We start from the raw sequence: 14,806 nt of genomic DNA on the forward strand, positions 1-14,806 counted from the left end.
TCAGCCACCAGGAGGACATGTGCTCACAATCACAGGATACTCAGCAATAGATGATGACCAACATTTGTAATTTATTGCAAACATTAGGTTCAAAATAATAGAAGGGAAATATCTGCCCCACAACAGTGTTTGAAAGAACACATACTAAAGTAGCTTGCTTACACATCCTTCAGTGGTCAACTATTGAAATATGTACAAACATGTCCTCTATTCTCTTGCAAGAGAGGCATATACAATATTTGACAAAAATAAAAAATATTGTCAGTAATTCCTCTTATACTCACTCCTCTGTATAATGAGTTTAGGTCCTTTAAAAAATGTCAGGCACTGTCAGGGTAAAATGATAGTATGTTGTTTATATACACGTATGTGAGTTCCCTGTAAGAGTGTGATATAAAAAGCAGTTAGATTTTTCAGGATTGTTTTCTCTTTTGGTCGTGGTCAGTTAAGAGAAGTTGAGGCTTGAGAAGAATCGTGAGCGTCGAGGTGCAAACCGGGACTCAGGCTCACTCCCCCGTCTCTTCGCTCCCTCCTTCTCTCTCCTCCGGCGAGCCAGGTCTTCCTCCAACACCTGCACACACAGACAGAAACATATTCAAACACAGACAGATGGAAGGACGACAGATGGACAGACAGACACATAGACACACACTATACCAGACTATGCCTGCACACTCAGGCATAAACACGTTCAAACACGGATGGACAAACAGACCATATACCCTCATTGAAACGTTCAAGTCATCGAGGTCAAGTCAACAAGTGCAAAGGAACATGTTTTGGGATTCAAAGTGTAGCCCTGATGTCCCTTCAAACAGCAAGCTGTTAGAAGTGTATGCATGTCTAATGGATATGACAACATTTCTCCTTGGAGCCATACCTGACCTTAATGAACCTTTTCAGATCTCCAAGGACAACAAGTGCAACGGGAGCATGTTTCAGATTTAAAATACTGCCCTGTTGCCTCCTGAGTGACACAGCGGTCTAAGGCACGGCTGCGAACGGCAGACCCATGAGGCAGCGCACAATTGGCCCAGTGTTGTCCGGGTTAGGGGAGGGTTTGGCCGGCTGTAATGTCCTATCACGCTCTAGAGACTCCTTGTGGTGGCCGGGCGCATGCACGCTGGCTTTGGTTACCAGCTTTACGGTGTTTCCTCCGGCACATTGGTGCAGCTGGCTTAAGCGAGCACTGTGTCAAGAAGCAGCGCGGCTTGACGGGTCATGTTTCGGAGGACGCATGGCTCTCGACCTTCGCCTCTCCCGAGTCCGTATGGGAGTTGCAGCGATAGGACAATTGGATATCAAGAAAATTAGGAGAAAAATGGGTAAAAAGTATAACAATAAAATAGAAAATAAAATAAATAAATACTGCCTCTCATCATTAATCTGTTACCATGGTGTGCATGGCTAATGGATATGGCAGCTGAACATTGAACAATATCCACTCACGGTCTCCTATCTCCTTACTTGTTTTGTCATTCAACACACTATTCCCACACAAACTCTCTTCTTTCTCTGTCTCCCATACCTCTTTCCTGCAGGCCAGCTTGTCTTTCCACTCGTTCAGCTCTAGTGTGTGTTCATCCTCCAGTCTCCGAATCTTCTTCTTCTCCATATCAACTAACAGCTGCAGTTTCTCATTCTGAAACACACACCCGAGCACACATGCATGAATGTTTTTTAATTTTTTTATATAACCAATTATGCTTATTTGATTATATGAAAACATTCTATTATAGAGTATACCAGTTTATAGTAGATATAATATGAATATCTACAACCCAGTGAGCTTGCTAGCACATGGTGTGTAGTGTAGTGTACCTGCAGCTCCTGGAGTTCAGTCATATTGCCGTCACACTGCTCCTGCACCTCCCTCAGCTGGCCCTCATGGACCTGCTGCAAACTCTGCCTCTCAGCTCGCTGAATGCCCTCCTCCTCCGACATAAACTGACATACAGAGAGAGAGATAGAGAGAGAGAGAAAGAAATATAAATTGTGAGAGAGGGAGAGAAAAAGAGACAGAGACAGAGACAAAGATGATTGCCAAACAAACAATTACTAGTGGCCAATTGAGCACAGAAAATAATGTTAACTATTTGGGAACTGAGAAGCCATACAAGTCTCTGTACTAACCAGTGTGAGGCGCTGCCTGTGCTCTTGCCCGCTCAGGCCCAGTGTCTTCAACTCTTGCTTGAAGTGGGCCAGCCTGGCCTTGGCCTCGGTGCGCTGGGCTCGCTGGAGCTGGGTCCTCTCCTGGGCCTGTTGGGCCCTCTGCTCATCCTGCAATGCCCGATGGAACTGGGACGCCCTGTCTGTATCCTGGGAAAGGACAGGGGAGAGGGGATCATGGTCATGGTGTGTGTGTGTGTGTGTGTGTGTGTGTGTGTGTGTGTGTGTGTGTGTGTGTGTGTGTGTGTCTCTGTGTGTGCATTTGAGTATGCAAGTTTGGGGGGTTAGGGTTCTTAGTGAGAGCATTTCAACTCACTTTGCTGTGCCTCTTGGTAAGCTGTTGTCTTTGCAGTGAATACTGCTCCTTCACCTGCTGCTTGAAGAGGTGGTACTTCTCCTGCAGATGACGTTGCTCCATCTCCCAAATTACTGATTCCCGGGCTGCAGGCAAGGGGCCCATATATGTGAATGAATCAAAGTTTCTATAGGCGCAAACACAGTCAATGTCACCGTTGTGGTCAATGTCTAATTTCCTGTCGGTCTGTAATTTGGGCCTAACCATTTTCATAAAGCAGCCCATAATCGTAACCAATTTGTGAGTGCGTAGGTGCATGCGTACGTGAGTGTGTGCTGATCGTGTGCGTGCATGTGTGTACCTCTCTTAAGCTGCTGGGTCTTGACAGTGATATCCCACTCCATAGAGGCCACCTTCCTCTTGTGTTCCTGGACTCCTTTCTGGAGCGTCTCATTGAGCTCCTGCTGCTGCTTCTGCAAGTAACGCGCCTCCTGGGATGAACACAAGAAGAAACAAGATATACCAAGGGCTCTCTGTGTGTGTGTGTGTGTGTGTGCGTGCGTGCGTGTTGTGCGTGCGTGCGTGCATGTTGTGCGTGCGTGTGTTTGCGTGCGAATCGGTGTACTTCTCTGGGTTGAGCCTTCAGTACAGCAGCCTTGCGGTTCAGCTCTCGCTCCTGCTGGCTCTTGAGTCTGCGTGCGTCCTCTCTGAGCCTGGCTGTGTGCTCTGTCTCCATGCGGCTGCTCTGCTGAACATACTGCTTTTCTACCCGCTCCAGCTCACCGTCGTAATACTGCTTCTTGCCCTGCACAATGCACACAAAACACACCAAATTTGCTGTGATAAATCAGTGATAATTCTTCCAGTGTTCTTTGCAGTGCGAATCGTATAAAGAGTGAAATATATATATTTTTTAAAGAATACATAATAGTAAATAATGTTATCCAAAAAATAACTATATCCCTAGAGCAGTAAACATATACATACTGTACATACATACATACATACATACATACATACATACATACATACATACATACATACATACATACATACATACATACATACATACATGCATACATACATACATACATACATACATACATACATACATACATACATACATACATACATACATACATACATACATACATGCATACATACATACATACATACATACATACATACATACATACATACATACATACATACATACATACATACATACATATACAGATAAATAAATACAACATTTAAACAGAAGGCATTTGAACCCAGTCTGGCACAAAGAGAAGATTCAAGTGGGAGACAGGCTTACACACAATTTACAGTATATACATACAGTACGTGCCATTTGCTATATAGAAGCTAAATATGATATTATAATTAAATTACAGGTAGCCCTTTTTATTTTATTCCAGGCTTTATCTAAATATTCCGCAAACGGGACTCTGGGTCCCACTACTCACTGTCATCTCCTGGGCGATCTGTCGGAACATCATCTCTCTCTGTTGCTGCAGCCGCTGCTCCATCTGGGAGTACTCTCTCTGCTCCTCCCTCTGAAGGAGCTTTAAAGCCTGCAGCTCCTGGCGCCTGCATAGTCAGGCACACAAACCCACACGGACACACATGGACACACACACACACACACGGACACACACGGACACACACGGACACACACACACACACCCACACGGACACACACGGACACGGACACACACACGGGAGATTGAACATAATAATGAAGTGAATGCATTGAATATGAATGTGTTTAAGTCTCCCATCCAAAATGTATTTGAAATTATGAGTCTATCCTTAATCTAGTTATTTTTTCATTGGAGCCCAAGCCTTGTTTCCAGAGGGAAAATTTTACCTGGCAGACCGCATGCGCCGCTCTTTCCCATCGGTCTCTTTCAGGACCTTTGACGTGGTGACGCTGACCTCTCGGCCGTCCACCATGAACTTCCGGGTCCTTTTGACCGTCTTCCTGTTATGGATCAACTCCTGGAATACAACAAAGAAAAGATTACAGTCACAAAGTGCTTCTGTTTAGTTGTTGTAATCTATCTAGGGAAGCACACAACACTTCTTATTACCTCTCTTAAAGGGAAATTACACTCTAAAATCTACTTTTGTCAGATGTTTTCAGAAGTGGACTACTTTTGAGTTTTGAAAGCACCTGAGAAACTTTGATTTTGGAGTGGAATGTCTCTTTAACCTTAATAAATTGTACCCTTATGTTTTATGTTCTGTATTATATTCACTTGGGGAACCAATGGGTGACAGCCTGCCCTGATCACTATCACTCACCTCTACAGGTCTTGACATTGTTGAGACTGTCAATGTTGAGTTGTCTTTCTCTGTCATGTCAGCTTGGTCATCAGTGGCAGCCATCTTGGGTTTATTGTCTGTCACTTGGTGCCAGTTTCCATTTGATGCTGAGTTCAGGTGTACTGTGTCTGTAGCTGTTCCCTGAGATCTAGTTGAGCTCTGTTCGGTCAATATGTTTAATTGGGTCTGACCTGCCTCCTCCTCCTTACCTCCTTCCTCCAGCTTCTTCCCTCCTTCCTCTTTCCCTCCTTCCTCCCTCCCACTATTTGACTCCAAGGTCAAGTTTACCCTCATCATAGGTTCTCCAGTTGGGGGGTCAGTCATCTTCTCTTCTCCCTTACAGTCTTCTTGTTTGTTTCTCTCTTCTTTTGGTTCCTGCTTTATGATCATATTGGATTCTTGTGCTTGGATAATCACAATGTTATCACTTTCTAATCCAAGGTCCTCCTCTTTACTCTGTTCATCTTTTCCCACTGTTCTGTCCTCTGCTCTCTCTACATTTTCACATTCAGTCACTTTGATATCAAGGATTTTATCTTCTGTGTCTGCCCTCAAACACTTCTCCTTTTCACGGGTCTCAACTTCCATTGTTGATTCACTTCTTTGCTTCTCTGTTTCAGTCTGTATTTCTCCTGTTTGTTCTGATTGTACAGTCTCTTCAATATCACTCTTAGATTCTCCGTCCTCCATTTCAGGACTTGCTTCATGTTCTTTTAAGTCCATTCCTTTGTCTGGAGTTTTCTCAATGTCTGGACAGTTGCTTGTCTCTCCCTCGCTTGTCTTTAACTCCACCTTGACCTCCTGTTCTTCTTCTACATATGGCTTGTCTTGTATTCCTTCTTTATTTATCTGCATCTTATCCCTTTCTTCTACCATACTCCCCTCGTGCTTTGCCTCTTCATCTCTCTTAGCATGTAGTTCATTCTCTTCTAAAATCTTCTCATCCTTGTCCTGCTCCTGCTCCTCCTCTCCCCTCTCCTTTTGTATTTCCTCCTCGGTCCCTTCCGTCCTCTCATCTTTGCTCTGTTTTGTCTCTTCCTCAGCCTTCCCACTGGTGGCCATCTTGAAGTGGTTATGAGTGGAGAGATCCAGAAAGTCTAGCACTGAGTGCTGGGTTTCTCCTCTCTCTTTTGTGGATGGGCGGGGCATTTCCAAAGACAAGGCTATAACCAGTGGACTTTGTTTGTGCACTAACTGGCGAGGAGCTTCTTCTACCCTATGCTTAGTATCATTATTTGGTGCTGATTTAAGGATACCAATTTCCTTAACTGAACATTGAGCCTCAGAAATTGGTTGTTTATTGTCTGAGTCAAGTGCATCACCAACAGAGTCATTGGTACTGTTTTGGTTCATATCAGTGTGGATGCCTACTATTTCCTGTTCAGAAGAAGAAACCACTTCCAGGTCAAGGTCTTGGGCCTCACAGTCATTTGAAATTTCATCCTTCTCTTTTTTCTGCCCCTCAACCTTTTCTTCTGCATCATCTCCTGTGTCATTTGTTTCAGGGATGGGTTGAGTGATCCCTCCCTCCAAGCTGCCCCTCCCAACATTCTCACACAGATCCTTCTCCGCATCACCTGCATCTCTCTCTCCCGCTGGATGTGTCACTTCCTGCTCTTCTGATTGGCCAGTGGGACTGTCCTCCTTGTTCTGTTGGGTCTGATTGGCTGGAATTGAGGGTGTGTCTCCCCAGAGACCGGACTTGCAGCGCCGAGACCCGGTGGTCAGAAAGGAGAGAAAGGTCCCTGGCTCCCAGACCGACAGACGCCTGGCCAACTTTCTGGCCCTGTCCGTGTTGGGAGTCTCCACCCTGGTCCCATCTTTCACTGGGGTGGAGGAAGAGACTGGGTCAGGGTTGGGTGGAGGTGGTGGTGGACTCATACCAGCCTGTATGATAGATGGGCCCTCCTGAGGTTTCTCTGGTACCTGCATTGTCTCTTCTTCCTGCCCCTTCTCAGACTGGGCAGTCCCTCCATCCAACCCCACAATCGTGTCCTCGTCTAGAGAGCCCCCATGGTCAATCAGGGACTGGCAGAGAAAATAATAGGATGTGTTACCATTGTTGTTCATTTAAGACAGACTTTAGGAGGCAATTTCAATTGCATCTATTTTCTGTCCTATCTACTTGAAGACAAATAAAAACACTCAAAGGACAAAATGTTGGAAAGTTGATGTGTGAACTTCCACCTACAGTATACTGTATAGAAGCAGAAATAGAGAAACTTTCGCAACACGTTTTAGATCGAAGCAGATCTCTATTAGAAAGGCATCACTCCCTCAAATCAAGTCTGCATCCCAAATGGCACTCTATGGAGAGCAATAGTAATGCCGTCTTTCTGTACTCCACCATGGCTCGTTGACCTAAGCCTATGGGGAAATGAATGGGGGGTTTGGAGGGGTTATGGACAAATGCCGAAAACAAGGTTTGGTAAAAACAGGCATAGGAGATCTTATACGTTTTGTTCTATGATATAATCTTCATCACTTTTTGTGAATTTTGAAGCATTTATGTAATCAAAACAAGCACATAAAGGCTTCATAATTCATAAAGGTCATGTTAACTAACTTCTATTATTACATAGAACAAAACTTATAAGGTCTCCTAAGCCTGTTTTTACCACAGACCATATTTTCGGCGTTTATCCCAAAACCCCATTCTTTCCCCATGAATTTCCCCCATGGGAATGGCCGAACGAACCAAAGGTAACTCATTTCTATTTTTTAGGACTACAAGTTGGCGAGCTCTGTTCCCTATATACTGCATTACTTTTGACCAAAGCCTATGGGCCCTGATCAAAAGTAGTGAACTATATGGGGAATAGGGTGCCATTTGGGAAGAATCCCCCATCTCTTACCGCTGTCTCCTCCATCACCTCAGCCTTGGCCTCGGCGATGAGTTCCTTCAGGGCTCGACCATCCCGTCCAGCGCAGGGGAAGGGGTGCGCCAGGAGCTGCTGGGCTCCCCACCGGGCCTCAGGGTTCTTCTGCAGCGCTCTCCGCAGGAAGTCCTGGAAATGGGAGGACCTGAAAGTGGGAACACAGTGCAGGGCCACAGGGATGGATATAGGTTTCAGGTGACGCATCCCAAATGGCACCCTATTCCCTATGGGAAAATATGTTTTCCATGTGTTTGATACTATGAGCTGGCCCTCCCCATTTAAGGTGCCACCAGCCACCATTGATTCATAAAAATAGAGACATCTCCATGTATGACTAACTGTCCCTGACTCACCAGAGGCGTGGGTTGCTGAGGGTGGGTGGGGGGGACTTGGTGATCTTGAGCAGGACCCTCATAGGGTTGAGTGAGTGGTGAGGGGGCTCCATCTCTGCAGCCTCGATCAGCGTCACGCCCAGGGACCAGACGTCCGCCTTGGGGCCATACGGGTTCTCCTTGGAGGTCTCACACTGGATCACCTCTGGAGCCATCCTGGGATGGACGGACGGGCAGACAGAGGGACAGACGGACAAATTTAGACATTGGGGTTGTTGAAAAAGAATGCACATGGGAATGTGGCTGCATGCTAACAACATTTAAACATATACAAAAATGATAGGAGTAAGACAAACCAGTAAGGGGTTCCAATGAAAGTGGCTCTTTTCTGGAGGGTGTGTATGTTTTTGGCAGACACTCCGAAGTCGGCTGGGGATTGAAACAGGGCTTTGAGAGGACTCAATGAGAGGCACTGATACACTATAAGAGAGACACTAGGATAGACTTATAAACAACATTTAGACAGACACACAGTCAGGTAGACAGGTAAACGGACGGATGGATGGAAAATCCGGGAGAGAGAATCGAACAGAGACAGAGAGAAAAGACGGACAAAGAGAGACAAAGAGAGAGAGAGAGAGATTATAATCCAGTAGTTGTAGGAGTGTGCTGTGTAGTTTTGTACCCAGTTTGACGTGTCCCTCCATGGTGAGGAGGATGTTGCCTGCCTTCAGGTCTCTATGGATGATGTGGTGCTGGTGAAGGTAGCACAGAGCCTGCAGGGTCTGACAGCATACCTCACTGATCTGCTGCTCAGACAGGCCCCGCTCCAGCTCTGGGGGGTTCACACACACACACACATGGACACGCACACACGCACGCACACACACACACACACACACACATATACACAAACACAATAACATATAAGGACAAGCAGGGGCTTCCCAGAGGAGGAAAAACGAAAGAAATGGAAACCAAGGAGTGCATGACGCTTTGGCTCCCACCTAACATGATGTCATCCAAGGCCCCTCCTGGGCAGAACTCAACCAGGATCTATGGGACAGAAAGAGATAGAATCTTCAACAATCAATCATCAAAAGCCTTAACTGTATATATATAATGGATAGTTTTTGTATGTATTTTTTACTTAACCTTTATTTAACTAGGCAAGTCAGTTAAGAACAAATGATTATTCACAATGACGGCCTAGAAACAGTGGGTTGCCTTCTTCAGGGGCAGAATGACAGATTTCACAGATTTCACATAGTTCACTGAAACTCCTCCAAAAAGTCCTGACCCAGTGTATTAATATTGACACCTAGCAATGGAGTCAAACAGCTGAAAAAGACCTCACCCACAGCCAACCCTCAAAGAAGATGGCGTCCAACAACCCAAGGATGTTGTTATGGCGGCAGGCTGCCAGGATGTCGATCTCGGTGATATAGTCGTCAAGCTGCTCCTCGTTGCGTACCTCCATCACTTTAGCAGCAGTTAGGGCCCCAGTGGTGTGGTTCTGGGCCTGAATACAGACAGAGGAATACACTATGGTCTCTACGGTTCCATCTACATTATACTGGCTTTAGTCTATATATTATATGTTATTTATCATCTTCTCGCAGGCTTCGCATCAAAATGCTTTGTATGAAAAAAGACAGTTAAAAATCACAAACAATCACAAACAATACCTTGAACTCATATACCAGTGAGAGAGATACACATGACATCACTCTAATCTAGGTGGCCCTAGTTCTTTGCATCTTGGATTCAATAATAATACAGTATTCTACATTTACAATTTACACATGATTAATAAAACCATCACATTAAAGTTGGAAATCAGTCAGCTAAGTGCAACAACAGTCAAGGTGTTTCTGCAAAAACAGAAGAGCAGATGCGTGTGGGTTATACGTCAAGACAGGAAGTTATATTTCAGCCTGTATGGGTTGACAGGAAAACGACAAACCACAGTATGGCCTCATGATGCATGCTATGCTCTGCCTACCATCGAGAAGATCCACAACACAGCTTTAAATCAAAAGCACTTCAAAGTTTGGTAACACGGTTGGCTGCTCTTGTTTTGCACTGAGACATCATTTCACTCCATCATTTCCATATTGAATTAAAACCAGAGTTAGTTACTCTCCATCCCATCAGAGGTGATAGAATTTTCATCTTAAATGTAATATTTTTATGGATTTGGTTTGGTTTGGAGAGGAAAGGAGACAAGACCAGACCAGAAGTTAAAAGAAGTTGAGTATTGGGCCCCAGCCTGCTGGTACCTTGTAGACCTTCCCAAAGGCCCCGTCTCCCAGCTCCCCCTGGGTGTCCCAGGTCTCTCGAGGGTCCACGTCTCTCCGGAGGTTCTCATAATGCTTCACCCTCTTCTTCTCCGGGCCCAAACGAAAGATACGCATCAGAAGGGATGCCATGTCCCTCACCCCACCTTGCCCTGTCCTCCTTACTCTACAAGGATCTCCTCCGTTTACAGCGCTACAGTGGACAGCAGCCCACAGAAACAAAGCCAACACCACCCGTTTCTTATATACAACGCCCGCCCAAGATAGTAAGGACAGGCAGAACCAAACATCAAGTTCCACTGTGGGTGGAGACCCAATGTGAAAGGTCTTTGACTCGCCTGCACACCTCCTTGTCTCTGAAACCTCTCAGAAGAGACGCAGGAAGTGACTGTGCTAACCACATCCTACACAGAAAAAAAGAGAAAAAGAAAAAGCATGCAGTGAAAGACATTTTTGGGGGGTAGGCCTATGCCCTGTTTATCTTTTGTGTATTGAGAGATATATATCTGCCTCACTCAGAGAAATAAGTAGTACTGTTGTGCTTTACAGTCAAATATAACAAATAACTACATGTTTAATAATGAAATGTACAAATTATACATTTGTGACATCAATATTTAAAAACATTTATAAAAAAAAATGATTCAAACAGTAATATGAGATCTTTATGTAGAACATTTACATTTGACATTTTAGTAATTGAGCAGATACTCTTATCCAGAGTGCATTCATCTCAAGATAGCTAGGTGAGACAACCACATACACTACATGACCAAGAGTATGTGGACCCTTTCCGTATGGACCTCACTTTGTGCATGGGGGCATTGTCATGCTAAAACAGGAAAGGGCCTTCCCACAAAGTTGGAAGCACAGAATCAACTAGAATGCCATTGTATGCTGTAGTGTTAATATTTCCCTTCACTGGAACTAAGGGGCCTAGCACAAACCATGAAAATCAGCCCCAGACCAAAAGTGAAAAATTGGTGGATATAGCGTTTTGGTATTCACATTTAGAAACTGTGTAAATCAAACTCATCTATAAAAAAGGCAACAACTTCAGTAACTGAATGGATTGGAAAATATTGTAAGATTTGAGAGTGGCTTTGTTGAGATGGCTGAGGCGGTTGAGATTGAGCAGAAAGGACCATGGTTTCTATATCAGTTCTAAATACACATGAGGGTTTTATGTTTCTGTTGATAACCTTTACTCCCTCTGCTCACCAAGGTTTCAGTGCAGCACCTGTGGAACTGGGTCAGAAGTGCTCAGGCAAACCTAACTTGAATCCATACATTTGATTTGAAGTCTCCTATATGAGCTTTTTAAATTAGATAAACCAGGTGCACCTACTGACCCTGATTAGAAGCTGGCTGTTGTGGAAAGTGCTGGTTAAGTTGCAAAGGGAAGGTATATTACTGGAAACATTCTACATTTACCAGTGAACTACCAGAGATTTGGTAACATTCAAGTTTTTTAGTGGCTTTTTGGGGTACTTTATTGGGGTATTTTCTCTGGCCCTCTGCATGGTCTTATCACATGTAAAATATATACAATACATTTTTTAATAACAAAAATATTATCCTAAATATAAACCATCAACTTAGTGAATACCATTAGTGTTTCAGAATGAAATATACTTTATACTTTCTTTACACACTTTTATTTCTCTATGTCAATATGTCTTTGTTGTAAATGTTTTTGGCGCCAAACTGGTGGCAGTTGTGAAAAAAGTCAATAGTTGGACGAGTTCCCTAGTTCCTTGAAAATAATGCCATTGTTGATTAGATGTTTTTTACTATAGTTTGGCAATTTTCTCTTGAACCATATGGTCTATCCTCTAGAACTCATGGACAACATGGACACAGATATATGAAAAAGAAAGAATAATATATATAAATACATTATGTCAAAGTTATTCAAGTATAAATTACCAAGGTTACCATAGATGACCTGTTAATGATCAAAACTACAGCAGGTTGCGGTTACTTTGGTAAATTATTGGTAGCTTTGCAACCCTAGTACTGGTAAATATACGCAGTCTATTTCAAATCAAATCAAATCATGGTTAGCAGATGTTAATGCGAGTGTAGCGAAATGCTTGTGCTTCTAGTTCCGACAATGCAGTAATAACCAACGAGTAATCTAACCTAACAATTCCAAAACTACTACCTTATACACACAAGTGTAAAGGGATAAAGAATATGTACATAAAGATACATGAATGAGTGATGGTACAGAACGGCATAGGCAAGATGCAGTAGATAGTATCGAGTACAGTATATACATATGAGATGAGTAATGTAGGGTATGTAAACATTATCTTAAGTGGCATTGTTTAAAGTGGCTAGTGATATATTTTTACATCAATTTCCATTATTAAAGTGGCTGGAGTTGAGTCAGTGTTTTGGCAGCAGCCACTCAATGTTAGTGGTGGTTGTTTAACAGTCTGATGGAAGCTGTTGTTCAGTCTCTCGGTCCCTGCTTTGATGCACCTGTACTGACCTCGCCTTCTGGATGATAGCGGGGTGAACAGGCAGTGGCTCGGGTGGTTGTTGTCCTTTATGATCTTTATGGCCTTCCTGTGACATTGGATGGTGTTAGTGTCCTGGAGGGCAGGTAGTTTGCCCCCGGTGATGCGTTGTGCAGACCTCACTACCCTCTGGAGATCCTTACGGTTGTGGACGGAGCAGTTGCCGTACCAGGCAGTGATACAGCCCGACAGGATGCTCTCGATTGTGCACCTGTAGAAGTTTGTGAGTGCTTTTGGTGACAAGCCAAATTTCTTCAGCCTCCTGAGGTTGAAAAGGCACTGCTGCGCCTTCTTCACGACGCTGTCTGTGTGGGTGGACCAATTCAGTTGTTCGTGATGTGTACGCCGAGGAACTTAAAACTTACTACCCTCTCCACTACTGTCCCGGACTGGTATAAGGTCGAGCAGAGTATGTACAGTATATTGTGTATGTAAATATATGGCTCTGGTATTGGCACATTCAAAGTGCATATATAGATGGCACAAACCTCTGAACTGCACATGTGGCATATTGACATGAAATTATGGACATTAGTCCCGATTCCCAGGGGCTCTATCCCAAATCAGCCTATGTAATTAATTGGCTCATCTGTCATATTGCTAATTTACACCGAAAAATCTGTTTCGGCAATGGACTCCACACACACACTCTGTCAATGAAACTGCTACCATCCTGTTCAGCTGAGTGAACACTCAACGATTAACAGCAGTTATTCACCTTACAACATGGTGTCACTACAGAGCCTCAAACCTTTAGGCTATTATAGTGCTGTACCAGTGTAAAGAAAAAGCATGTGACTTTTTGTCAAAGTACCTCAGCATTATGTAACATCACCTGCAAATAGCCATAGTTTTGTAAACATTTCTGCTTCACAGTCTGTCTAAGGAGTCAGGGCATAGTGTGCCTACCATTATAAAACCTTCCAGCACTACTTTCTCCCTTTAGCACTTTTCTAATGCTTATCCCAGTTTGTCAGACAATTAGAGTAGTCAATAACACATTAACAGAAGTAGCTGCTTCCTGGAAATAAAACACAGGTTTACGTTAAGGAACCTACAAAATAACTGCAAGTCATTTGGACCCACATGGCCTGAGAATTTCTATTGATAATGACTATCAGACCAACTCAAACTCCTTGAATGGCCAACTCCTTGAAGTTCGCAGTTATATATATATATATATATTTATATACATGGAGTCTTGGGAGTGCAACCACATGAAGATCATCAAAGGTAAGTGATACATTTTATCGCTATTTCTGACTTTTCTTACTCCTCTATTTGGCTGGTTACTGTTTGTAATGATTTGTCTGCTGGGCGCTGTTCTCAGATAATCACACGGTTTGCTTTCGACGTAAAGCCTTTTTGAAATCCGGTTGGATTAACAAGGAGTTTATCGTTAAGCTGATGTATAACACTTGTATATTTTATGTATGTTTATTATGAGAAATTCTGTTTTGTTGAGTTTCACGCTCTGCAATTTCACCGGATGTTGTTTGAGACAGTGGATTACTGAACAAAACTGAGGTTTTTGAATATAAAGAGGGACTTTATCGAACAAAACAAACATTTATTGGGGAAATGGGAGTTTTGTGAGTGCAACCATATGAAGATCATCAAAGGTAAGTGATTCGTTTTATTGCTATTTTGACTTTTATTAATCCTCTACTTGGCCGGTTACTGTTTGTAATGTTTTGTGTGCTGAGCACTGTCAAACAAAAATCAAATCAAATTTATTTATATAGCCCTTCGTACATCAGCTAATATCTCAAAGTGCTGTATAGAAACCCAGCCTAAATCTCCAAACAGCAAGCAATGCAGGTGTTGAAGCACGTTGGCTAGGAAAAACTCCCTGGAAAGGCCAAAACCTAGGAAGAAACGTAGAGAAGAACCAGGCTATGAGGGGTGGCCAGTCCTCTTCTGGCTGTGCCGGGTGGAGATTATAACAGAACATGGCCAAGATGTTCAAATG

The 14,806-nt window shown here is 43.5% G+C and overlaps 1 protein-coding gene across 4 annotated transcripts in view; it reads right to left on the reverse strand.

Moving 5' to 3' along the window:
* Nucleotides 1-51: 51 nt before the first annotated feature.
* Nucleotides 52-14,806, reverse strand: part of si:dkey-81j8.6 (STE20-like serine/threonine-protein kinase) — a 30,305-nt gene continuing 15,550 nt past the window's right edge. The window contains exons 1-17 of one of the 4 annotated variants that reach the window (XR_016497368.1): nt 10,289-10,701; nt 9,364-9,528; nt 9,014-9,062; nt 8,692-8,841; nt 8,363-8,435; nt 8,028-8,222; nt 7,651-7,819; nt 4,775-6,823; nt 4,338-4,468; nt 3,934-4,057; nt 3,090-3,269; nt 2,826-2,955; nt 2,486-2,651; nt 2,134-2,319; nt 1,822-1,947; nt 1,529-1,642; nt 52-571 (exon numbers count right to left, since the gene is read on the reverse strand). Coding sequence is in view for 3 of the 4 variants with exons in the window: in XM_036983867.2 (XP_036839762.2) it covers nt 1,382-1,642; nt 1,822-1,947; nt 2,134-2,319; nt 2,486-2,610; nt 2,826-2,955; nt 3,090-3,269; nt 3,934-4,057; nt 4,338-4,468; nt 4,775-6,823; nt 7,651-7,819; nt 8,028-8,222; nt 8,363-8,435; nt 8,692-8,841; nt 9,014-9,062; nt 9,364-9,528; nt 10,289-10,438 (4,263 nt within the window). In the remaining variant the exon portion in view is untranslated. Of the gene's footprint in view, nt 572-1,283; nt 1,643-1,821; nt 1,948-2,133; nt 2,320-2,485; nt 2,652-2,825; nt 2,956-3,089; nt 3,270-3,933; nt 4,058-4,337; nt 4,469-4,774; nt 6,824-7,650; nt 7,820-8,027; nt 8,223-8,362; nt 8,436-8,691; nt 8,842-9,013; nt 9,063-9,363; nt 9,529-10,288; nt 10,702-14,806 lie in introns of those variants that run through there. The other 3 variants (XM_021610220.3, XM_036983867.2, XM_021610221.3) reach the window with 3 other exon arrangements.

This window comes from Oncorhynchus mykiss, chromosome 7 (genome assembly GCF_057628025.1).
Source record: "Oncorhynchus mykiss isolate SJ-2025 chromosome 7, ASM5762802v1, whole genome shotgun sequence".
In the NCBI taxonomy this organism is placed as follows: domain Eukaryota; kingdom Metazoa; phylum Chordata; class Actinopteri; order Salmoniformes; family Salmonidae; genus Oncorhynchus; species Oncorhynchus mykiss.